This window comes from Delphinapterus leucas, chromosome 12, assembly GCF_059928025.1.
Source record: "Delphinapterus leucas isolate spDelLeu-1000000601 "Yukka" chromosome 12, BTC_Dleu_Yukka2, whole genome shotgun sequence".
NCBI classification, from domain to species: Eukaryota; Metazoa; Chordata; class Mammalia; order Artiodactyla; family Monodontidae; genus Delphinapterus; species Delphinapterus leucas.
The window spans coordinates 94681178-94706271 of NC_143140.1; the positions used below are offsets into that span (position 1 = coordinate 94681178).

General features: G+C 44.6%; 1 protein-coding gene across 13 annotated transcripts in view; it reads left to right on the forward strand.

Moving 5' to 3' along the window:
• Nucleotides 1–25094, forward strand: part of AFDN (afadin, adherens junction formation factor) — a 138168-nt gene that overhangs the window by 56821 nt on the left and 56253 nt on the right. For 10 of the 13 annotated variants that reach the window (XM_022561113.2, XM_030760332.2, XM_022561121.2 and 7 more), the window contains exons 7-11: nt 5606–5717; nt 6864–7031; nt 13964–14058; nt 15320–15582; nt 24726–24795. In XM_022561113.2, the coding sequence (XP_022416821.2) occupies nt 5606–5717; nt 6864–7031; nt 13964–14058; nt 15320–15582; nt 24726–24795 (708 nt within the window). Of the gene's footprint in view, nt 1–5605; nt 5718–6863; nt 7032–13963; nt 14059–15319; nt 15583–24725; nt 24796–25094 lie in introns of those variants that run through there. The other 3 variants (XM_089922255.1, XM_089922257.1, XM_089922259.1) reach the window with 3 other exon arrangements.

The following is a 25094-nucleotide window of genomic DNA, read 5'->3' on the forward strand; positions in this document are numbered from 1 at the left end:
ATACTCAAGTGAACGGCTTCGTAGGAGGCATATGTGTAACTGTTAAAGAAACTCTTTCCAACCTGAGTATACCATTTGCATCCCCACAGTCATATGAGATGCCGTTGCTCTGCCCCTCACCCATGCTTGGTTTGGTCAGTCATTTTAACTATTAGGCATTCTGATGGGTGTAGTTGTATCTCATTGTGGAAGAAATTTGAGTTTCCCTGATTATCTATATACATGTCAAGTCCTATGTATGATACATGTACTGTGAATATTTTTTTCCCAGTCTGTGGCTTGGCTTGTCTTTTCATTTTTAAAATGGTATCTTTCAGTGAGTAACAATTTATTATTTTGTTGAAGTCCAGCTTGTTAACTTTTTAGTGCTCTGTACTTTCTGTGTGAGAATTTGCTTCCTCCAAGGCTGCAGACACTTGTACCTGTATTTTACTTTAGAAGTTTCATAGTTTTAGGTCTTACATTTGGGTCTGTGTGTTCCATTTCAAGGTGACATTTGTGTATGGTGTGAGATTAGGGTCGATGCTCATTTTCTTCTGTACAGATACAGAAAAAAAGACTTTTATTTTCTCCCACTGAGTGCCTTGGCACCTTGTTGAAAATCAGTTGGCCATATATGTTTGGTTCTATTTCTGGAATCTATTCTGTTTCATTTATATATCTTACATCTTTTCACCAACACCAGACTGATTACTGTGGATTTATGGTGAGTCTTAAAAATCATATAAAGTCCCAATTTTGCTTTCTCCTTTTGCTTTTAAAAATTGCTTTGGTTATTCTAGGTTATTTGCATTTACAAATAAATTTTAGAATCAACTTATCAGTTTCGACATAAAACCTGCTGGAGTTGTGACTGGGTTTGCATTAACTCTGTAGATGAATCCAAATGCTAACAGTGTTCAGTTTTCCAGGCTGTGGACAGAGTGAGTGGTCTTCTGTAAGCTCTCAGCAGTGGTTCCTAGTGCTGCTACAGAGAGAATTAAATAAAAGATCTTGCTTGAGTTTTATGGCTTTTTTCTTTTTGCTGAAAAGCTGAGACTTTATATTCAGTTGGCAAAACCATTTGGCAGATGTGTAATTTTATGAATAAAGCCCAATTTTCATCTGAAAATAGGTGAGAAAACAGACGTTTTGATTCCACTGAGATGGCAACAAAGGATAAAGCCCTTTGGGAGTGCACGAGAACAGAGAGAGTGAGCGAAGGGTCGGCAGAGCAGTTGTAGATGAGAGTCTGAAGAAGCGGGCGGGTTAGTATCTAAGTTGCTGGACCTGCAGAGGGGGCCGGCCGAGGGGAAGCGCGCAGCTGCCTGTCTCCCAGCCCCTAGCGGACTCAGGCATGAGGGGCTCTAGCACGTTCTGAGGCGGCATTGAAAATTGGGCTGAAAACAAATTGGGTGGAAAGTTTTTATAAGCAGTAGTAGCCTCCAGCAGACTGCCTTCCCATCCAGCTACTGCGTCGTCTCTCCATCCGAAGGCCAGAGTAAAACCGATGGGGGAGGAGGCCTTGGCTTTGGGGGTAACTGGCGTAGCAGGGTCTTTACCACAAGCAGGAGGATGGAGGGGAAGGCTGTACCCAGAAGATTGAAGGATTCCTCCCAGAAGGCACTTTCTGGTCAGAGAAGAAAGACCTGTATGGAAACTGACCTTTGGACGTCTGGTCCAGCAGCCGTCCTCGCCGTTACCGTCAGCTTTCCTGTGACTCGCTGTCAGTGTGAGTGGACGGCCCAGACTCAGTAGACATTTGCAAATGCCTCTAAAATGAAAGACAGACCAACACAGACAGATCAGAGAACCCGGAGATACAAGAGACAAAGCAGATGGAAGTGTGGGAGAGCTAAGAGACTCGGCGGATGGCGCATCCGGAGCGCAGTGAGGAGGAGCATGCGGGGGGCTCCTGGGGATTGAAAAGCCCAGGTAAATGAGGGGTGGGGGCAGAATGTCAGTGGAGGGATGAAAGAGCAAGTGGAGGAAATCTGCCGGAGGACAAAAAGAGAGGGGCTCGGGAATTTAGATTATCGGTGCAGAATATCTTAAAATTTAGCCCAAGGAGGACCAGGTAGAAAAAGCAACAGGAAATGGAGAGATAGACGTTACCAAAGAAGCAATGCTAGAACATCTCCCAGGACTGAAGGATTCGAGTCTCTAGGTTGAAAAGGCCCACTAACTAATGGGACAGTTGCTTTGAAAAAGGCCCAAACCAGGGTGTAGTGAAAGTGCAGGAAACTAGAGAAAAAGAGAGGGTAATGATCGCAAAGAAGAAGGCGCAGGGCTTGTATAAAGGGTTGGGGGACACAGTTGCAGCCGTCACTTCAGCAGTAGCCGTGGACTCTGGAATTCAGGGAGGCGGCGCTTCCTGATGCAGAGGGAACCGACCTCTAGCCATACCCTGGGTCAGGCGCTGGGCGGCTGGAATAAAGACGTTTTAAGACACACACGGCAAAAATCTACCACCCGCGCAGCCTCTCTCAGTAAGGTGCTGAAGGACATTCTCCAGCAAAATCGTGGCGTAGGCCAAGAAAGAGAAGAACAGGGTATCGCAGAACAGGCTCTAGCACAGCAGAAGGGAGTCCCCGGCGACTGGGAAGGAGCGTCTGGGGGATCGCTGTGTGGCCATCCTCTGCGGCACCTGTTTCAGAGCGGAGGTGATGTCTGAGATGGAAAATATTCTTTAGAAGTACGGTGGTAAATATTAGTTATAACGTCAAAATAAACAAATGGTAAATTCCTGAGTGTATTTCTGTAAAAACTTTTTTCCCCAGTGTTGTGTGTTATAGCAATAAAGTAAATACTCATCACTTAAGGAATACTTTGAATACCTTGTCATTATGAAACATTTTGAGTTAGACCAATACCAGTTGACTTAGACGTATTTACATTTTATACAATACCCTATTTTTGGAAAAACAGTCACCATACAATCAAACCAAACAACAAAATTCTGTGTGTATGTATACGTGAGCACCAAGGAAGGTACATGCATAGGAAGGATACACACCAGCTTAACTACCTACATGAGGGGAGGGAGAGGAACAGGAGACTTTAAAATGTTACATGTGATCAGGCCATGCACCTTCTTATGTAAAAAACAAATGCATAATTATAGAAAGCATGATCAGGAAAATATACTTATTGTCTCACAGATTTTTTTCCCCCTCCTCTTATGCTTTTCTGTATTTGAGTTTTTTACGTTGAGCCTGTGTTATTTAGAATCAGAAAGAAGTACAGCAAAGCTCATTTCATTGTAGGGTGGAGGAAGATAGACGGATGCTCATGAGTATTTGTTTTTTGCTGCGCCTTTTCTTTCTTTTGGTCTTATTAGAAAGAGACTGAAAACCCGCCTTACTGTGGGGAGGGAGGGGCTGGGAGGGCGAGGTTGGGAGGATAGGTCATCGGGATAATCACGCATTCTCTCCAAAGGGAAAGAACCTGAGATTCAGGCCACGCTGGGCGTTTTCCTCCTGCAGGTGAGTTTGAAACAGGGGGACCCTGTTGTCATGCTGGCTTCGTTGCTTTCCTGCTTGGGAGAAATAGCAGTATGGAGCAAGCATTAGTGTATGTATGGAAAATATATTTACACCTAAAGAATAATTGTGTCCTTGGATCAATGGTAGATTTTGATACACGTTCCTCATAGTTTTGGTTAATAACTGCTGTAAAAAGTGTCCTTAGGATAAAACCAGTAAGACAGCGGTATAAATAGGGTCTGCATTGCTAAACAGAGGGCTGACCCTTTTCCAGCTGGGTCCCTGTTAGGCTGTGAGCCCAAGGGCGGGAGCTTAGCTACCACTGCCGAACACTTGGGATTGCTCAGGTGTTCGCCAGGGCAGTGTTAACTTTTAAGTGTATATAAATCTATTAAATAATTCTCAGTTCCATAAAGGTGCATTTGATAGGATATGTGGTAGTGAACTTTATAACATTTTTTTCCTTTCTTTAATTTCTGCCGTATTTTTACTGATGAAAATCAGAAAGTGAAAGAACACCTTAACCAGGGGCTTTTGCTGACGGTCCCTTTTGAGATCACTTGATGATTTCTTTTGAGGGTCGCCTAGTTTTGGTTTTCGTTCTTCTCTGTTCTTGTGCATTTTCTTTCGCAAGCTTCAGGCAGGATAAATTAGGAGTTGATTATTGTTTTGGCCTTGAGATAGAAATCCTTTGTTTCCTTGCCATCTCATCCATCATGTAATATGTAGCTCTTTCATCCATCTATTATACCTATTCAGTGAATTATTCAATAAATATGTAGGTTCCTCTTATTTGTTAGATAACTGTGCTGGGATGCAAAAATAAGAGCTGCCTTCAAAAGAGGTTACAGTAAAGGGAGACAGAGAGTCCGAGAAAGAAATACAGGCAAGGAGCTTGAAATTAGAACGGAGGTCAGAGAAGGCTCCCTGGAGGAGTTGTACTTGGGCTGAGAGGTGAGAGGGCACGCTAGCTAGACGCGAAAGCTGGGGACGGGCCTTTGAGGCACAAGGGATCGTGGAAGCATGAGGTTTCGTGGCCCAGTCGAGAATTCGGAGAAGTTCTGTGTGACTGGATCTATGAGGATACGTGACAAAGACTGCGACTTAAAGAGATGAGTGAGGGTCAGATCCTGAAGCAGTGTGTGTTCCAAGCCCACTATACTGCATGTAATACAAGACGCTGTGAGGAAAGGTTGGTTACTTTAGCATAAGGGTGTGTTGTAATAAACTTGTCTTTTTAGGGTAATTTGCAGCAGTGCGGAGCGAAGTTTTACAGTTCTGTGGAAGTCTAACCCATCTGGTCTATGCACACGATGATCTAATTGGGAGTGAGGCCTATTAGGGTGACGTTATTACAGGAACTCCAGGCTGAAAATAATTCTCAGGTGCCAGTGCCTGGCTTCTCCTGTTTTCTGTAACCGTGTTTTGGTTGGTGCGAGCGGTGGGGCAGAAGTCAGCGGGGGGTCGGAGACAGAGCCCTGCGGCCGCTGGTTCCGTTCTCTGTGTTACAGAGGGTTTTCTCGAATGATTGAGAAGTTTGCTGTAAAAACATAGAATAAAGAGTAATCCAGTGTTACAGATTTTTGAGTGTGGTGAATGCAGTATCTTGAAGCGTTTGTTGAATGAACGGCCCAGTAATACATCTAAATGATCTGATTAAAATTTAATCATAAAAACGAATTTTCTACAAGAAAAAGAAAGCTAAATCTCTTGTGGTGTTATGTGATGATTGTACCCTAAAAGGTTTCATGTTAGATGAAACGACCACATTAAAACGTTTGGTTATGAAAGGTGGGTCCTGCAGTCACCTTTCCCGAAGGAATTACGCACAGGTTGACTGTCGCGTGCAGTCTTTCCAAAAGAGAGTTTGTCAGAAAGCAGACTCAGGCTAGATGGGCCGGGGAGCAGGGCGCAGAGCAGCAGGTGAATGAAGACGGTCCGGCCGGCTGGCCAGGCTTTTAATTGGAAACTGTTTTCCTTCACTTCTGTCAGTGTTTTTGAGAATTGTTCATTGTGTTTGACCCATTCAGTTCTATCTACAGTGACTTTTTTATTTCCTCAAAAACAATACATTCTTTCTTTTAAATAGCTGCTAATTCACTTTTTGGGTGTCGTCACAGTTCACTGTTATTCCCTCCCAGGTGATGCTCCCTCCTGGGGCCCAGCGTTCTGACGAGAAAGCTGCTGAGGAAGTTATCCTTGGTGATGATGAGTGCCCTTTACAGATCTTCAGGGAGTGGCCGAATGACAGAGGTGAAGAGTAGTCTTACTTGTCAAAGAATTACCGCTGTGATGCGTTACACTCCGACTTGAAATATTAGTCGTTTAACTTACTGGAAGGTGTAGGACGGTGCGCGTGGCGGAGCCTTTTGAGGGCTGTTTGCTGTGCAGGTTTCTGCCCCCTTCTTGGACTTGCTGGGTGGTTCCTAGGGGGTCCCCACATCCTGAGGGCCGCTCTCTGCTGGTGGGTCTAGTGGGAGACCTGGCACAGACCGTTTTGTGGCAGCAGGAGTACCGTGTCCTGAAGAAGCTGGACTTCAGCACCGTGTCAGGACGTGGGAGATGGGTGTCTGTCGGCAGCGGGATCCTTTCCCTGCTGACCAGATGGACTGGTGATGTTTGGCCAGATTTGTTGTGATAGGGAAAATAGCCTTCAACCCTAAATACCGTCTAGTAATTTAGTCATTTCATATAATGAATCCAGACTTTTCACTATCGAAACGATTTCTCCTAATTACGTCAAAGCAGTGAGGGTTTAAAGGTATGTTTTTTTTGAAATAGAGTTTTGTTGCTTTCAGATACACATCTTAAGCTACCTGTTGCTCCGTGGAGGGCCTTTGCATTAATAAAGACATAAAAACTGACTGCCAGTCATATTTGAGTGTAGATTGCGAGTTTTAAACATACACTTGCTTAGTACCTTTTCTCGACAGTATAAAGCTAAACTTTATTAAAGTCAGATTGCTTTGAATTCTGAGTTAATTCAATTGAATTAAATAAAATCAGGTTCACTAAGAATGCATGTGTATTTGTGTGCGCATGTGTTATTACATGTGTGTATGAGTGTATTTATTGATCATAGGGTTCTTTACCAATAGAAACATTCATTTATTCTGAAACTGGAGTGTTGTCTTTCATGCATGTGATATGCTTGGGAGGCGATTGATTTAAAATAATTTTTGGAAATTGCTTGCTAGAGTTTTCAAGAACATGTCAAGAGACTAGTATTTCCTCTGTTTAGGGAAAGTGTAAATTGGGTAAAGCTTTTGCTTAATTATTCCCTGGGAGATGTTATTAAATTACATTTTCTTGATAAATCTTTGAACAGTTGATTGCCAGTCAGCTGGCCGTCTACACTCACTTGAGTCTGGTTGCTAATTTACAGTGTTACTGTTCTAGGGATTTTAGTCTTTCAGCTGAAGAGGAGGCCACCAGACTACATCCCAAAGAAAAGCCAGAAGCACATGGATGGGAAGCCGCTGCATGGGAAGGAGCGAGTTGATGGGTCTGGCTATGGCGCTGTGCTCCCGCCGGAGAAACTGCCCTACCTCGTAGAGCTGAGCCCAGGTGAGAGGTGTTACCAATGTACATTCTCAGCTTTACATGTTATTCTTTTTAATGAATGTTATTTTAATTGGTCTTTCTTTTGACTGACAACCTTTTTTAAGATCATCTATTTAAAAAAGTAACCATCATAAGATGGTATTCATTAAAAAAACAAAAACCCTTAATTAAGGTTATAGGATATGTATATTCATATGTATATGCATTAAAATATGTATATGCATTAAAAATAAACTTCACGTGCACAGAAATGAATACCGAAAAACAAAATTTTAAATAGTGAATATAGAGAATTTAAGAAGTTTAAATGATTTACTCCCTTTTAATTTTTTTTTCCAAAATAACCCTGTAAAATACTTAACTACTAAAAATGAGAAACTGAAATGTAGTCCTCTTGGGACAGACGTCATGGAGGCAGGTGTGTGTGTATTTATCACACTGTTGCTTCATGTATGAACAGTGTCAAAAGAATATCTAAATTTAATTACATCTAAGAAGTCCACCTGTAAGAGGAGCGATATTTGCTTAGTTTTAAAATTATAATAGACTAAGTTTGTGTTCATGTTAGCCTTCTAAATATTGCGTTTGTTGGGCTCTCTTAAGCTAAAGCTGTTGTTATAACTTAGCCATCAGGTAGAGAAATACATTGACATTCTTAAGGAAATGTTTTATGCACACGCATCGTATGTAGTGTACGTATTTGTACGCATATTTAATATATGTGTGACACGTTTGTTTACCGTTCAGCTGAACTGTATCATTTCTTATTTATTTGGTTAAAATGATGGTATGTGACCTTTATTGTAAAATGCTGTGAAGAACAGAGTATTGTCCCTCCCACCCAGAACTGCTTTTTAAATAGAGCTCAGTAAGTAATTATAGAAAAAGTTAGCTAAAAACAGACTGGTTATGTAGATAATCTGTGTTTCCTTGGGCGGCAGTTATGTTTTTCTCTTTGATTCCTGAGTATTGATTTTTGTTTACAAGATTATAACTAATGATTAGATGTGGCACCTGTGGTCCAGTGGTCTCCATGGCACAGCTGGGTCGTGTTATATTGACACAGGGAAAATGCTGTTGTTTTGGCTGATGCTCTGTAATTAGTCCGTGGCCGTGTGCTGCAAGTAGTAGCGTTTATGCTTAATTATGTTTGAAGGTTTTTTTAAATTGATGAGCTGTTTATGAGGAAGATGGGAGTGTTGCCTTGTCTCTCAGTTCTCCGGCTGAAAAGTTCATGAAACTTTGGTGTCCTCACAGTGGTTTGCAGACATGATTAGTGGTGAGGGTTTGGTGCTCAGTGGTCCGAGGCAGTGATCGGCGGCTGGAAGACAGCCATCTGTTTTTGAACTTAGAAGTTTTTAGGATCATCTTTGGGCCTTGGGTCTGCCATTCAAGATTTTGCATTACGTGCTAGAAGCTAATGACTGTTTTCTCCCAAACTGAAATTTTTGAAAATAGGAATATTAACCCAGAGAGAGTTGATAAATAGCAGCTGACATAGGATAATTTTCACATGAATAGTGGAAAGTTGACTTGGGTGGGTAGCAGAGACAGGATGAGAATTCATCCATTTATTTCTTTGACAAGTACTTATTGAATGCTTACTATGTGTCAGACACTGTTCTGGACCTTGGAGATAGGAGAACACCAGCAAAACAGGTTAAGCCCCTGACCGTGGGAACGTAGATTCTAGTGAGAATTGGCGTTTTGACGGCTTGCTTCATCCTTACGGCCTCCCGGGTAATAAGACATAGGGAAATTTTTTGTCGGTGTAAGAAACTGATGGATCCGAGATAAACGCTGGCTGTGTCCTACTGGTTACCCAGGACTGGCGACGGCACCTATCAGATACTTGTTAAAACACGGCCTCCTTCGCGGCCCTCTGCTACTCTAGACAGCGTTTACCGAGCTGCTGCTTTAGGCTGCGCAGTAGGTACACAGGTGACTCAGGTGGCTTCCAGAGAGACTCGTGGTCCGTATAGCTGGGCAGCCGGGGCCCCCGTCAGTCTGACGCGCCCGAGCGCCTGGGCTGCCTGCTGGAGAGCTGCAGCGCTCCGCAGGTGCCTGAAGTTCAGCTCCGCGCTGCACTCGCAGGTGACGGGGGGCGGGGGGGGGGGGGGGCGGGCGTGGAGGCCCGGCCGGCCGGGGTCTGTCTCACTCCAGAGCTGTTCTCTTCACCAGGTGACGCTGTCTTCTTAAGGTGTCGTTGCTGACCGGGCTCGGTCACGCAGAGTGAAATGGACCTAGTTTCCCTGTGTTCGTGGATGCTGACTTGTCACGAGAGACTGTTTCCCTGGACACGTTGTCAGCCAAGCACGTGTCCTCGGGGTTGGGCCGAGGTCCTGTAGGTGTCGTTGGAGGCTTTTGAGATGTGGGCGGGTGCTTCCACTGTCTTTTGGAGGGACGGGGGTAGAAGTCGTTTTTGTCCCTTGCTCTGGGTTGGGCTGTGCTCTGCAGGGAAGGAGCGGGGTGGGTCTCCCTGTCATGGACAGACGGCTGCTCCCCTGCTGCTCGGGGACTCCCTGTCAACTCAGTGTCCCCCTCAGCAATGTGCCCACGCCGCGCGGAGCACGGCTGCCGTGTCCTCCAGCCCAGGGCTGGGGCAGGACGTGCCTTTCCCCCTGGACAGTCGCCTCCCTGCAGCTCACCCTCTCCTCTCCCCTGCACGCGTCTGCGTGGCCTCTGTCCGCCGCTGCTGCCTTCACCCGGGTCCTGCGCGTGTGTGCGCACCCCAGGGAGAAGGGGTCGCTTTGCCTGCTACGGCTGGCGTGCTTCCAAAGGGGATGCTGCTTCCAAAGGGGATGCTGCGCTTCCTGCTACTGTCTCATCTCGAGCACTGACGACCTCACGGGCAGAACAGCGGTAACTGACCAGATGCTGGATGTGTTGGCTTTTCAGTTAATATAAATAACTTTTCTTAAGAGTTTAATGTACTTTCATTTTATCTCTATCTAGCTAACTCTTCCGTATCCAGGATTCATTTCATTTAATAGCAGCTTATTTTGCAGAAATGTCCGGAGTCTTTGTTCAGGCTAAGTTTTAAGTGAGAATTTGCACGAAAGGAGGGAGAGAGCTGTTTTCCTGTCCTTCGACCCTGTGCGCCCCCAGGAGGAAGAGGGGGAGACACGGGGGGGAGGAGGTGCGGACGGGGGTGGGGGAGGAGGACAGAAGGAGAAATGGGGGTGGTGGATGGGGGAGGGAGCGCCGATCGGGGCCACGTGTCCGGTGACGCCAGGAGGCTGAGGAGGAAGAGGCCGCCACCCACTTAGTGCCGCTCTTGTCTGTATCGTTCTCGCGAGGCGCTCGCTGCCATCGTGAGCAGGTTTAGGGTGTCCTCGGCCTCGGCTTGCTCTCCTGCTTGAGATCATTTCTGGCTGGCACAGCTGGACCTTCTTACTTGGAACTTGTTTCTCAGATTTTGTGCATTAGAGTCTATCATCTTAAATAGTACATGGAAATACTTCCTTTGTCTGTTTTTATATTTCAAGTGTCATTTTTTACATGTCGATGTAACAATCAAAACTTTCTCGTATATAAAGTTGACTCAGCCTTTCAGCATCTTATATCAGTTTGTTGAATTTTCTCCAAACTGATCATACAGGTTTTTATTGGATATTAACCAAACTTGGAGTTTTAGTTTTTTATTCTTTTAAAGAAAAATGGAAACAAGGGATATTTAGTACCTATTTTGATATAGTACATAAAGTAGAGTAAGACAAGTTTCTGTTGTTATTTTATTCCTGAAAAGGATTCCTTAATGTTTTCACGTGTTGGTTACTTTCACACTGTAAAAGAATGGAGCAAATAGAGAGACATACGTTTCCTCTTTTACCTGGTATGTACCGAAAACAGTTTCTTCCCTGTTGTACTGGTTCGCTAAAACGTAAGTGAACGTAAGCTCTCTGGGAGAGGACATGAGCTTACTTTCTCACCGCAGACCTCTGGCGTCCACGCGGCGCCTGGGACACGGAAGCGCTGGTCAGCACTCCTTAAACGCGTGAGTCCCCCGCCCTCCGTTCGCAAGCGGGCGGCCAAGAGACGCCCCAGGCCGTCGTCCACCCAGCTGCCCAGAGGCAGAAGCAGGCCTGGATGTGTAGACATGCTGTGCAGTGACACCAAAAGTGTCCTGAAAAACATTCTCAAGCTTTGCTCAGAGTGATCTATTTTAAGTGCGTCCCAAATGTTGGACATTTGACTGGATGTTGCATATTCCGTTTGGTAACCCCAAATGGTATTCTAACGCTTGTGCAAGCCAGGAGAAAGAAGAACGTGAGTATCGGGAGGTATAATTATATACGCACAAAATAGACTCTGAAGATTTGCTTCTGGGTGGGGAAGGACTAGGCAGGGGCCAGGTGGGGAAGGGTGCGGTTCACCATGTCCTTTTTGTGCCTTTTGAATTTTGCACCATATGAACGTGGTACGTACTTTTAAGGCAAAAGTATAAAATGTTTCTAAAAAGCATTTAAAGCCTCTGGAAGAAGCACTCGTCTGTGTGGTAGGGTCACTTCGGAAGATGTATCTCCGCCTTCAGAGGCACTGCCTGTCCGTCGTAGCTCTCAAGTGAGGAGAGATGTGCTCCGGCACTTGAGCCGGAAATAGAGCATTTGTAGAATCCCTGTTGCGGAAGGGGATAAAGTTTTAAGATTTTTGTTTTAAGCCACCGTTTTACACGTTTGTTACTGCCTGTGAGATGACTGTGCTTTTACTGAGGAGGGGCCTTGGATCTACAAGAAGCTGTCAGTTACATTGTGAACATTACTCGCCTCCGTTTCTGTGTTCTGCCTGAGGTCCCAGAACTCCGTTTTATCTATGACGCGAGTGGCCACCGTTTAGGTTATTCAGGATATACCTGTAAAGGTATCTTTGTTTTCTATTATTACTGTGAAGCAGAAAGAAAGAAGGGAATTGGGAAGGTTTATTTCTGATTTGTCTCTCGATAGATTTCTGTCGCAGAGAAAGGAGAGACTGAGAAAGTTTGTATCTCTCCCTTTTTATATTTCTAAATTTGTGGATGTAAATATTGATGCAGAAAAGTATATAATACCCATTTATTAGCTCACAAGGTACCCTTCAGAAGCATTCAAAATTCAGAAGAAAGCGAATGTGGATTTTTCTTTCACCCCTAAACAGACATATTTTTCATGCTCTTCTGTTTTTTAAACATTGTAATTGAAACAGTTGTTCTTGATCACTTATTTGCTTCTTTTGCTTTCTTTATAATTCATTTGTATAATTCTGTGCGAGACCGTATCGCATTATTCTGTTTTCCGCATTTTTAGTTAATAATTCTTCACTGTTAATACATTAAGGCTTTATTGAGCGCACGCTGTACTGAGCACCAGGTGTAGAGAGATTGTTTTAAAGACCTAGCCGCCTGGGAGCTCAGGGGTGGGAGAGGTGAGGAAGCAGAAACCCTCATCAGACACGGCCAGTGGGGTCGAGACGAAGTGGTTCACGGTGCTGTGGGTGCCGGAGAGTGCTTCTTGTCAAGGACCGTCCTTAGGGCTGCCTGTGGTGTTTACAGCCAGCAGAGTGGTAAGCATCTCTCAGGGATTTGGGCTCAGCAGGTCTAGAAGGGAACTGGGTCCTGTCCAGGGAAAGCCCGCGTGACTCTGAGGCCCCGTTTTGGATCAGTGCTTGGAGTTGAAATAAAGTTATTTAAACGAGGCTTCAGCTGCCAGCAGATCTGTTGAGGATGAGCTGTGGAGCAACGCAGACCCGGGGCCCGGTTTTCAGTGCCTGTGAGACCTGTGTCTCTCGAATGCTGCTTCAGTCTCGTCTTACCTTCACCCAGATCCCAGAGATCGCTGCAGACCTGTGGTTAGCGTGTTATCTTGTGCACTCTCAAATTAGCAACCGTTCTAACAGCTTGCACACCCATGTTCCTGGTGTCTTCGGTCTGTGAGAGTTGAGACCACACTACGCTAAGATTTTAGCAGTCTGCACTCTGTGTACACTGCAGTGTTTACACTCCTGATCCTGGGGACTAGAGATTTTAACTGCAGCTCGGTGAGCGATTCTGAAGTCGCTGAGGCTCTGGGGCAGCGGGGCCTGCACAGCATGGGCACAGCGAGGCTGCTGCTGTCACGGCCCTGGGACCGTGTCCTGGCGCGTGAGTGCCGAGGCCCGTGTCCCCCGGTGCGAGAGCGCTGAGATCAGAATGACCCTCTGTGTTAGGTGGGGTGGGTTGGCAGGTGAGGAGAGGAGGAGCCCATCCGGGGGTCAGTGGGCAGGGGCCGCAGCTCTTGTGGTCCCCCAAAGCCAGCCCATCAGACAAAGTGATGCGCAGGCAAGGGAAACATCTCAGCAGTTCCCGGAAGTATGAAATGACACAGAAGTAAAAAACCCAGGCTCTCCTTTTGTCCTTCACCCCAGCTCCACTCCGTGGAGGTGAGCACTTTTCATTCACGGCAGTTCTTACTGGAGCTTCATGCCAGGGGTGGCCGTCAGAATCACGTGGGGACACGCGCTGGGGCCTCATCCCTGGGGGCGGTCTGGTCCCGAAGGTCCAGGGTGAGCTGGGAGGTCACACTCCTTCCATCAGTAGCTCCGCTGTGCCCGGCGGTCTGTGAGGAGGTCCGGTCTGGAAGGAGGGTCTCCCCGTCTTCTTTAGAGTCAGGCACAAGTCCAGGACCGCGTGGTGGGGAAACGTTTTTTTCTGTGATAAGAAAACGTCGGTATGAATGGCGGTGTTAGTACCTTGAATTATATTTTAAACAGAAGCTGATGTGCGTATGTCTTACTTTGAATTTTGTGTATTCAGTTACTTAAGTTGCATGATATAAATTTGGGGAGTTCTTTGAATAGAAATCCTGAGAATTGAGAACAGTAGTGTTGCTTCAAAGGTAACCTGTTGTTTGCTTGTTTGTTTCAAATAACATGATGAGCACATTCGACTTGGCTAGTGAAGCCCTGTCCTTCTCTCGTCGCAGATGGTTCCGACTCCAGAGACAAGCCGAAGCTCTACCGCCTTCAGCTGAGTGTCACTGAGGTTGGGACAGAGAAGTTCGACGACGGCTCCATCCAGGTGCGTGTCCGGCTGCCGCTCTGCCGCTTCGGTGGGTCATAGGGCAGCGTGTGGGCCTGCCGCGCTGCGGGTGAGTGGAAGGGAGGGAAAGCCTTGGTATTTAATGGAAGCAGCTTGCTTGCTCTGGGTCACTTCTCTGCTTCATTGTGAACCGAGCAGAGTGTGAGTGTCTGTCCCACTCCCCCCCCTCCAGACCTCCAGGGCTGTTGCTTTTCTCCAAAAGATGGTGATGGTTTTATAGGTTGTTTCAAGTTTACAAGATTAAGGAGGATAACGTACGTGGAAGTGCCTGTCACTGGGTCGCACACGCAGTAGGAGGCGTTCAGTGAAGTATAGTTAAAGTGTTAGCTGAGCCACAGTGCTCAGGCTGGATTAGAGCAGAGCCTAGCGTGCCTGTGCGTTGGGAAGGGCAGGGCTGCTCGCTTCCCGGGGCTTGGGCGTGGGCAGATGTCCCTTTCTCTGTATTCTCACTTCTCAGTTGTGGCATGAGGGGCCCGATTACTAATGTCATTTTCAGTTCTAACCCCATCCTCAGCACGGCAGTAAAACAGGTGAACAGGGATTTGTAGCCCTGATGATCTGTGTAGATTTACCCATTAATTGTCTAATATTCAAGATGACCACGTTTTGTTTATTTTTTAATAAATTTGTTTATTTTATTTACTTATTTTTGGCTGCGTTGGGTCTTCTTTGCTGCGCGCGGGCTTTTCTCTAGTTGCGGTGAGCGGGGGCTACCCTTGTTGTGGTGCACAGGCTTCTCAGTGCAGTAGCTTCTCTTGTTGCGGAGCACGGGCTCTAGGCGCATGGGCTTCAGTAGTTGTGGCACGTGGGCTCAGTAGTTGTGGCACATGGGCTCAGTAGTTGTGACTCGTGGGCTCTAGAACGCAGGCTCAGTAGTTGTGGCTCTCGGGCTTAGTTGCTCTGCGGCATGTGGGATCTTCCCGGACCAGGGCTCGAACCCGTGACCCCTGCACTGGCAGGCGGATTCTTAACCACCGAGCCACCAGGGAAGCCCCCATATGCTTTTTAATGCAGAGTTGTGGTACCCCTTAAATCAAGCTGCTGGATGGTGAAAATATTCAGTTATTTTGACAGTGTTTATTTAATTAATAAATTAAGGGAAAATTCCCTGAAAGCACCAAAAATCCAGAGTTTATTAGATTATATTTATCATAAAAGAGGGACTTACAGTCTTAAAATTCAGTTTTTAAATCCTCTGTAGTTGATGATGGAAGTTCCTTTGATTTTCCTTTCTTTTTAGTTGTTTGGTTCAGGAATTGAGCCCCATCACTGTGACCTCACAAACATGGATGGAGTGGTCACGGTCACGCCGAGAAGCATGGATGCTGAGACCTACGTGGACGGGCAGCGCATCTCGGAGACGACGATGCTGCACAGCGGGATGAAGGTGCAGTTTGGGGTGTCCCATGTGTTTAAGTTCGTGGACCCCAGCCAGGACCACGCTCTGCCCAAGAGATCCGTGGATGGAGGCCTGATGGCGAAGGGTCCCAGACAGAGGCCTGGGTAAGGAGCATCCATCACCTTTAAGAATTCCAGAGTGTTGTGATCATGCTGAAAATGAAATGAATTAGCCATAGATTATATGTTTTATTGTCTTTTCAAAGTTTGTGGTTTGTGGTTCAGGTTCTTGTTGATTTGGGTTGGTTTCAGAGAAGAACAAGAAGAAAGAAAGGTCTTGACTTCATCTTGAAATTGGAAGTTGTGGCTGGTTTTCATTTTTAAATTTTGTTTTTTACCTGATACTTTTTTTTAAAAATAAATTTATTTATTTATTTTTGGCTGCGTTGGGTCTTCGTTGCTGCGCGCGGGCTTTTCTCTAGTTGCCGCGAGCGGGGGCTACTCTTCGTTGCGGTGCGCGGTCTTCTCACTGCGGTAGCTTCTCTCGTTAAGGAGCATGGGCGCCAGGTGTGCGGGCTTCAGTAGTTATGGCGCGCGGGCTCAGTAGTTGTGGCTCGCGGGCTCTAGAGCGCAGGCTCAAGAGTTGTGGCACGTGGGCTTAGCTGCTCCGCGGCATGTGGGATCTTCCCGGACCAGGGCAGGGCTCGAACTCGTGTCCCCGGCATCGGCAGGCAGATTCTTAACCACTGCGCCACCAGGGAAGCCCTAGCTGATACTTTAAAACAACACTTTATTTGAATTATGGTGTTGTGTGTAATGAGCCTTACGTCACCGAGGTGTTTCGTTGAGGTATGCCTTCTCTGTTACTAGTAGTGAAACACGTTGTTCTTCGTTAAGGAATTCAAGGTATTTGGCTCCACCTAGTGCCTGTCTGAGGACTTGCAACGTGGGCCTGGTGCTGGAAAAGGAAACTCCTTACCGTCTGGGAAAACTTCTCTGAGGGGAAGGGAGTAACACTTCCTTTTTGATAACATTTTTTTCATGAATGTACTGCCCGGTGACTTTATTACCCGTCTTACAGGTTGCTAGGGTGTGGATCTTGGGAAGACAGGGGCAGTAGCTTCCTCCGGCCCTGCTGAGAGCACAGACGTAGCATCCCAGGGGTGGCGCTCCTCGTTCCTGTGCCGTGGTTTCCTGCGTGAAACCGCGCAGAGCTTCCACCTGGGGCCACGTGGGGATCGTTCCCGTTCCCTCGTGCTGGCCCTTCGCTAGCTCACTGTCGGCACTAGGAGTTCTACCCTGACGGCTGCAGCCAGGCTGTTGAGGACGTCTTGGCCTCTCTTCTCACTCTGTCCACATTGAATCCTGGCGGTGGAGAGGGTGAAGGGCAGTCGCGGCCGGTGCAGATAAGACGTAACACCACTCCCGGGTGGACGCTCTGTGGTTCGCGCACGTTTGCGTCAGCAGGGTGGATGTAGGGACTGCCGTGCGGGTGTGGGGATCTGACGTCCCAGCGTCTCGCCTTCCAGTGCCAGGGTTCAGCAAGTGACCGAGCCCTTAGTCCCCGAAAGAACCGGCGTGGGTCTGTACTTGACAGGAAGGTCCCTGTCTCCACCTTTAAACTGGACGCGTGATAAACCCGTCCTTCCCTACTGTGTCTGGCAGGACCAGGTTTTTTAAATTCCTTTCTTCAGGTTGTATTTGTTTATCAGCCGTCTCCCCATTTCCTGTCTCTTGTCATGACCTTCCCACTGGCTCTTCTCTTCAGCAGATGGTCTTGCTGAAAGGGTTTCCATGTTAATTAGCAGCTTTCCTTCGCCCCGTTTCTTCCTTTCAGCACCAGACACCTGGACAGGGTAACACACACACACACCCCCCCCTCCGCCGCTTAATAGCCTCACGCTTATTCCTTGGAAGTTTCTCCAGAGAACTTACCGTGTGAGCAGTTCTTCTGGTGTGGTGTGTGTCGTCTATCAGCAGTGCCTACGATTACTGCCTCTTATTTGCAACTGGGCTTTACTTCTAGGTTTTATGTCGTATTTATTTTGATGGTGTTAGTTGGTAGTGTTACCGTCATAAACACAGTTCTACAAACTGTCTCTGTCCCACTCTTGCAGTCGGCGCTTCAGTTTTGTGGGCGATGTTTTCCTGGGTGAGAACATCCCGTCTCCTACTGCTTTTTGCCTTAATGGTTCCTGCTCTGGAGGCCTGCGGTTGTTGATTCTTGTCTTGTCTCTGGCTGAAAGCAGAGTTCGTGTAAGGACATGGAGAACGTCTCATTGAGGGGTAGTGCTGCTGTGACATTTTATTTTTATTACATCTTTTTCCTGCAAAACTAGTCAAAACTGCTTAGTGGTTGAGTATACCAGTACTTACACGTACATCCATAAAGTAGAACGGACTTTCCTTTTTTATAAAAATTAATACCGTTCTCAAGTTAAACCATTACGCAGATTTCTAGGTAGATAACTCATGTATTCCTTTTTTTCACACATGTATGTATATTTCTTAAATGAGCTATAATTGGCATATTAGTTCAGGTGTGTGACATAGTGATTCAGTGTTTGTATGTGTTGTGAAATGATCACAGTAAGTCTAGTTACGTCCATCGCCACACGTAGTTACGCAGTTTTTTCCTGTGATGAGAACTTCAGGATCTCCTCTTGGCAGCTTTCAGTTCTGCAGCACAGTCTTAGGAACTGTAGTGGCTGTGCTGTGCACTACATCCCCAGGACTTAATTATTTTAAAACTGGAAGCCTGTACCTTTTGACCCATTTTGGCATTCCCCCCATCATCCGGACACCCCTGCCTCTGGTATCCACCAATGTTTGTATCTGTGAGCTTGGCTTTTTTGTTGTTACTGTTTTTTTATATACAGTTTTCAAAGGTCACTTCCCGTTTACAGTTATTACAAAATATTGGCTCTGCTCCCCACGTCGTACAACATATTCTTGAGCCCGTGGTACACCCGGCAGTTTACGCCTCCCATCCCACAGCCCCTGTACTGCCCTTCTCCCCACCCCCGTCGTAACCACTAGTTTGTTCTCTGTGTCTGTGAGTCTGCTTCTTTTTTCTCGTATTCACTAGTTTGTTGTGTTTTTCAGGTGGTATCTGTAGTATTTGTCTTTCTCTGTCTGACTTGACTTAGCATGATGCCCTCCAAGTCCATCCATGTTGCTGCAAATGGCAAAATTTCATTCCTTTCACGGCTGTCTTGTTCTAAGTTCCACATGTAAGTGAGATCATATGGTAATTGTCTTTCTCTGTCTGACATTCCAGTGAGCACAGTTTCTTCAAGTTCCATCCATGTTGTCACAAATGGCAAGATTTCCTTCATTTTTATGGTTGAATAATATTCCTGTGAGTGTGTATACACAGATACAGGTGTGCGCGCGCGCGCACACACACACACACACACACACACACACTCTCTCACTATATCATCTTTATCCATTCTTCCATCAGTGGACACTTAGACTGCCCCCATACCTTGGCTGTTGTGAGTGAGGCTGCAGTGAACGTGAGGTGAGGATATCATATCAAGTCAGGGTTCTCATTGTCTTCGGATATACACCCGGAAGTGGGATTGCTGGGTCATACGGTAGCTCTAGTGTTAATTGTTGAGGAACCTCCATTACCGGTCTCCATAGTGGCTGCACCGATCTCCATTCCCACCAACAGTGCACGAGTGTTCCCTTTTCTCCACACCCTCACCAACACATACCTCTTGTCCTTTGGATGATGGCTATTCTGGTAGGTGTGAGGTGATGCCTCCTTGCGGTTTTGATTTGCGTTTCCCTGGTGATTAGTGATGTCGAGCATCTTGTCATGTACTTGTTGGTGATCTGTATGTCTTTAGAAAATGTTTATTCAGATCCTCTGCCCGTTTGTTAATTGTTTTTTGTTTTGGGAGGAGATGTTGTTACTGAGTTGTATGAAGTCTTTATATATTTTGGATATTAACCCCTTATCAGATACATGGTTTGCAAATATTTTCTCCCCTTGCACACATTGCTTCTTCATTTTGTCGGTGGTTTCCTTTGCTGTGCAGAAGCTTTTAGTTTGCTGCAGTCCCACTTGTTTATTTTGCTTTTGTTGCCTTTACTTTTTTGTCAGATGCAAAAACTCATCACCAAGACTAGTGTCAAGGAGCTTACTGCCTATATTTTCTTCTGGGAGTTTATGGTTTCAGATCTTACTCAAGCCTTTGATCCATTTTGAGTTAATCTTTGTGTTTGGTGTAAGGTAGTGATCCATTCTCATTCTTTTGCACGTGGCTGTCCAGTGTTCCCAATACTTTTTATCGAAGAGACCGTCCTATATGTTCTCTGTCATTGTATATTCTTGGCTCCTTTGTCATAGATTAATTGACCATATATGTGTGGGTTTATTTCTGGGCTCTCTATCCTGTTCCATTGATCTGTGTGTCTGTTTTTATGCTGATATCATTCTCTTCTGATTACTAGAGCTTTGTACAATAATATAGTTTGAAATCAGGGAGTGATTTGTTCTTTTTCTTTGTTCTGTCTCAAGGTTGCTTTCACTACTTGGGCTCTTTTGTGGTTCCATACAAATTTTAGAATTGTTCTATTTTTGTGAAAAATGCCATTGGAATTTTGATAGGGATTCCAGTGAATGTATAGATTGCCTTGGGTGGTATGGACATTTTAACAATATCAATTCTTCCAGTCCATGAGCACAAAATAACATTTATTTGTATCTTCTTCAGTTTCTTTGATCAGTGTCTTGGAATTTTCAGTGTACTGGTCTTTCACCTCCTTGGTTAAATTTATTTTTAAGTGTTTTATTCTTCTTGATGTGGCTGTAAATGGGATTATTTTCTTAATGTCTCTGATATTTTATTACCTGTGTATAGAAACACAACATGTTTTTGTTACTGGTTTTGCACCCTGCAAGCGTACTGGATTGGCTTATCCTAACACATTTTTTTTAGTGGAGTCTTTAGGGTTTTCTGTATGTAACATCTTGTCATCTGCAAATAGTGACAGTTTCCCTTATTTTCTGATTTAGACGGTTCTTATTTCTTTTTCTTGCCTAATTGCTCTGGCTTTGTTGAGTAAAATTGGTGAGAGCGGGCATCCTTGTCTTGTTCCTGATCTTAGAGGAAATGCTTTCAGTTCTTCACTGTTGAGTATGATGTCGGCTTAGGTTTGTCATACGTGGCCTTTATGATGATGAGGGACGTTTCTTCTGTACCCTCTTTGTGGAGAGTTTTTATCACAAATGGCTGTTGAATTTTGTCAGATCTTGTTCTGCATATGTGGAGATGATCGTGTGGTTTTTTTATCCTTTTTGTTAGCGTGGTGTGCCACGTTGATGGATTTGTGGCTGTTGAACCATCTGTGTGCATCCCTGGAATAAATCACACTTGATCATGGTGTATGAGCCTCTTAACAGATGTTTTAGGGCTCTTTTTCCCCTTTGGTTGGGCCTCTCTCATGAACTGGAATAAATGGCTTGCATTCACCCTTCATTTGTGCCGAAGAGCTGTCGCTTGCCTCAGATTATTGACTCTTTAAAATGAGATTTTGTTTATGTTCTCAACTAATTTTTCATAATGATAAGTTTAACAGTTTTGGTATTTTTGAGATATTCTTAAAAAGTGTTTAGAATTACTCTGGATCTAATTATTGACATTATCAAAAATTTCTCCATTTCTTTATTTGTAGCCTAGTGGTGGTATCCGTGAGCTTTTAAAAAACCATCAGCTTGGCTTTCAGGCAGGAGTCAGCTGGGCCTGTGCCTTGTCTTCATGCCCACTCCACCCACCCCACCCCACCCCACCCCGGCCTTCCCTGAGTCCACACGTGGGCTCCTGGCACCTCGGGCGTCTGCGCTGTGTTCACGTACCATTTGCAGCCTAGAGAGACTCACTGATGGAACAGCTTTCTCTTTTTTTCTTTATGCTTCCTTTCAATTTTTTGTTATTAGTTTTCAAAAAACTGATCTCAAAAAAGGGAGAAGACTCAAATCAATAGAATTAGAAATGAAAAAGGAGAAGTAACAACTGACACTGCAGAAATACAAAAGATCATGAGACATTATTACAAGCAACTCTATGCCAATAAAATGGACAACCTGGAAGAAATGGACAAATTCTTAGAAATGCACAACCTGCCAAGACTGAATCAGGAAGAGATAGAAAATATGAACAGACCAATCACAAGCACTGAAATTGAAACTGTGATTAAAAATCTTCCAACAAACAAAAGCCCAGGCCCAGATGGCTTCACAGGCGAATTCTATCAAACATTTAGAGGAGAGCTAATACCTATCCTTCTCAAACTCTTCCGAAATATAGCAGAGGGAGGAACACTCCCAAACTCATTCTACGAGGCCACCGTCACCTTGATACGAAAACCAGACAAGGATGTCACAAAGAAAGAAAACTACAGGCCAATATCACTGATGAACATAGATGCAAAAATCCTCAACAAAGTACTAGCAGAATCCAACAGCACATTAAAAGGATCATACACCATGATCAAGTGGGGTTTATTCCAGGAATGCAAGGATTCTTCAATATACGCAACTCAATCAATGTGATACACCATACTAACAAATTGAAGGAGAAAAACCATATGATCATCTCAATAGATGCAGAGAAAGCTTTTGACAAAATTCAACACCCATTTATGATAAAAACCCTGCAGAAAGTAGGCATAGAGGGAACTTTCCTCAGCATAATAAAGGCCATATATGACAAACCCACAGCCAACATCATCCTCAATGGTGAAACACTGAAAGCATTTCCACTAAGATCAGGAACAAGACAAGGTTGCCCACTCTCACCGCTCTTATTCAATATAGTTTTGGAAGTTTTAGCCACAGCAATCAGAGAAGAAAAGGAAATAAAAGGAATCCAAATCGGAAAAGAAGAAGTAAAGCTGTCACTGTTTGCAGATGACATGATACTATACATAGAGAATCCTAAAGATGCTACCAGAAAACTACTAGAGCTAATCAATGAATTTGGTAAAGTTGCAGGATACAAAATTAATGCACAGAAATCTCTTGCATTCCTATACACTAATGATGAAAAATCTGAAAGTGAAATCAAGAAAACACTCCCATTTACCATTGCAACAAAAAGAATAAAATATCTAGGAATAAACCTACCTAAGGAGACTAAAGACCTGTATGCAGAAAATTATAAGACACTGATGAAAGAAATTAAAGATGATACAAATAGATGGAGAGATATACCATGTTCTTGGATTGGAAGAATCAATATTGTGAAAATGAGTCTACTACCCAAAGCAATCTACAGATTCAGTGCAATCCCTATCAAACTACCACTGGCATTTTTCACAGAACTAGAACCAAAAATTTCACAATTTGTATGGAAACACAAAAGACCCCGAATAGCCAAAGCAATCTTGAGCACAAAAAACGGATCTGGAGGAATTAGGCTCCCTGACTTCAGACTATATACTACAAAGCTACAGTAATCAAGACAGTATGGTACTGGCACAAAAACAGAAAGGTAGATCAATGGAACAGGATAGAAAGCCCAGAGATAAACCCACGCACATATGGTCACCTTGTCTTTGATAAAGGAGGCAGGAATGTACAGTGGAGAAAGGACAGCCTCTTCAATAAGTGGTGCTGGGAAAACTGGACAGGTACATGTAAAAGTATGAGATTAGATCACTCCCTAACACCATACACAAAAATAAGCTCAAAATGGATTAAAGACCTAAATGTAAGGCCAGAAACTATGAAACTCTTAGAGGAAAACATAGGCAGAACACTCTGTGACATAAATCACAGCAAGATCCTTTTTGACCCACCTCCTAGAGAAATGGAAATAGAAACAAAAATAAACATCGAACCTAATGAAACTTCAAAGCTTTTGCACAGCAAAGGAAACCATAAACAAGACCAAAAGACAGCCCTCAGAATGGGAGAAAATATTTGCAAATGAAGCAACTGACAAAGGATTAATCTCCAAAATGTACAAGCAGCTCATGCAGCTCAATAACAAAACAAAGAAACAACCCAATCCAAACATGGGCAGAAGACCTAAATAGACATTTCTCCAAAGAAGATATACAGACTGCCAACAAACACATGAAAGAATGCTCAACATCATTAATCATTAGAGAAATGCAAATCAAAACTACAATGAGATATCATCTCACACCAGTCAGAATGGCCATCATCAAAAAATCTAGAAACAATAAATGCTGGAGAGGGTGTGGAGAGAAGGGAACACTCTTGCACTGCTGGTGGGAATGTAAATTGATACAGTCAATATGGAGAACGGTATGGAGGTTCCTTAAAAAACTACAAATAGAACTACCATAGGACCCAGCAATCCCACTACTGGGCATATACCCTGAGAAAACCATAATTCAAAAAGAGTCATGTTCCAAAATGTTCATTGCAGCTCTATTTACAATAGCCCGGAGATGGAAACAACCTAAGTGCCCATCATCGGATGAATGGATAAAGAAGATGTGGCACATATATACAATGGAATATTACTCAGCCATAAAAAGAAACGAAATTGAGCTATTTGTAATGAGGTGGATAGACCTAGAGTCTGTCATACAGAGTGAAGTAAGTCAGAGAAAGACAAATACTGTATGCTAACACATATATATGGAATTTAAGAAAAAAAATGTCATGAAGAACCTAGGGGTAAGACAGGAATAAAGACACAGACCTACTGGAGAACAGACTTGAGGATATGGGGAGGGGGAAGGGTGAGCTGTGACAGGGCGAGAGAGAGGCATGGACATATATACACTACCAAAAGTAAGGTAGATAGCCAGTGGGAAGCAGCCGCATAGCCCAGAGATATCAGCTCGGTGCTTTGTGACCGCCTAGGGGGGTGGGATAGGGAGGGTGGGAGGGAGGGAGACGCAAGAGGGAAGAGATATGGGAACATATGTATATGTATAACTGATTCACTTTGTTATAAAGCAGAAACTAACACACCATTGTAAAGCAATTATACCCCAATAAAGATGTTAAAAAAAAAAAAGAAAAATGATAATAAACAATAAAAATGGGAGGTGGAGAAGGAATGCTCACTTTCTCACCTTTCAGAGTAGAGAGTCAAAAAAAAAATCTGATCTCGAGAGTATTCAGTATACATTGGTAGGAAAAGTTCATAAAGTTACAATAGTTTTTTAATTCATTAAGTTCATATTCTGGCAGTGAAGTGATTTCTTGAAGATCTTTGAACATTGGGATATTTAACTAGTATTATAAAGAAGAGACTACCTCTTATCATTGGAGAGTTATTAATTCTACGTATTTCTTTTTCTCTCAACAGAATTGTTCAGGAGACAACTTTTGATTTGGGAGGAGATGTTCATAGTGGGACAGCATTACCAGCGAGCAAGGTGGGTGATTGTCACTTACCTGACAGGACTGTGTTTGTTTCGCATAGCAGGACGTCTTTGATGAATTGCTGGTGACATCCTCGTAAAAGTATTGTGCAGACAGACTTTAATAGTGGCCTGCGTGTGGGGGTCCTAACCACTTGTGTTTCTCGTGGTGATACGTGAGCAGCAGACCGTCTTTTTCCCCTAAGGCCGGGAGGCTGTGCTTTCTCTCCCAAGCAGTGTGTCCTAGGCCTGTCCTCTGTGTGGCCAGCCTTTCTCGCTCAGGCCACCCCCGCAGATAGCGGACTCCTGCCCTT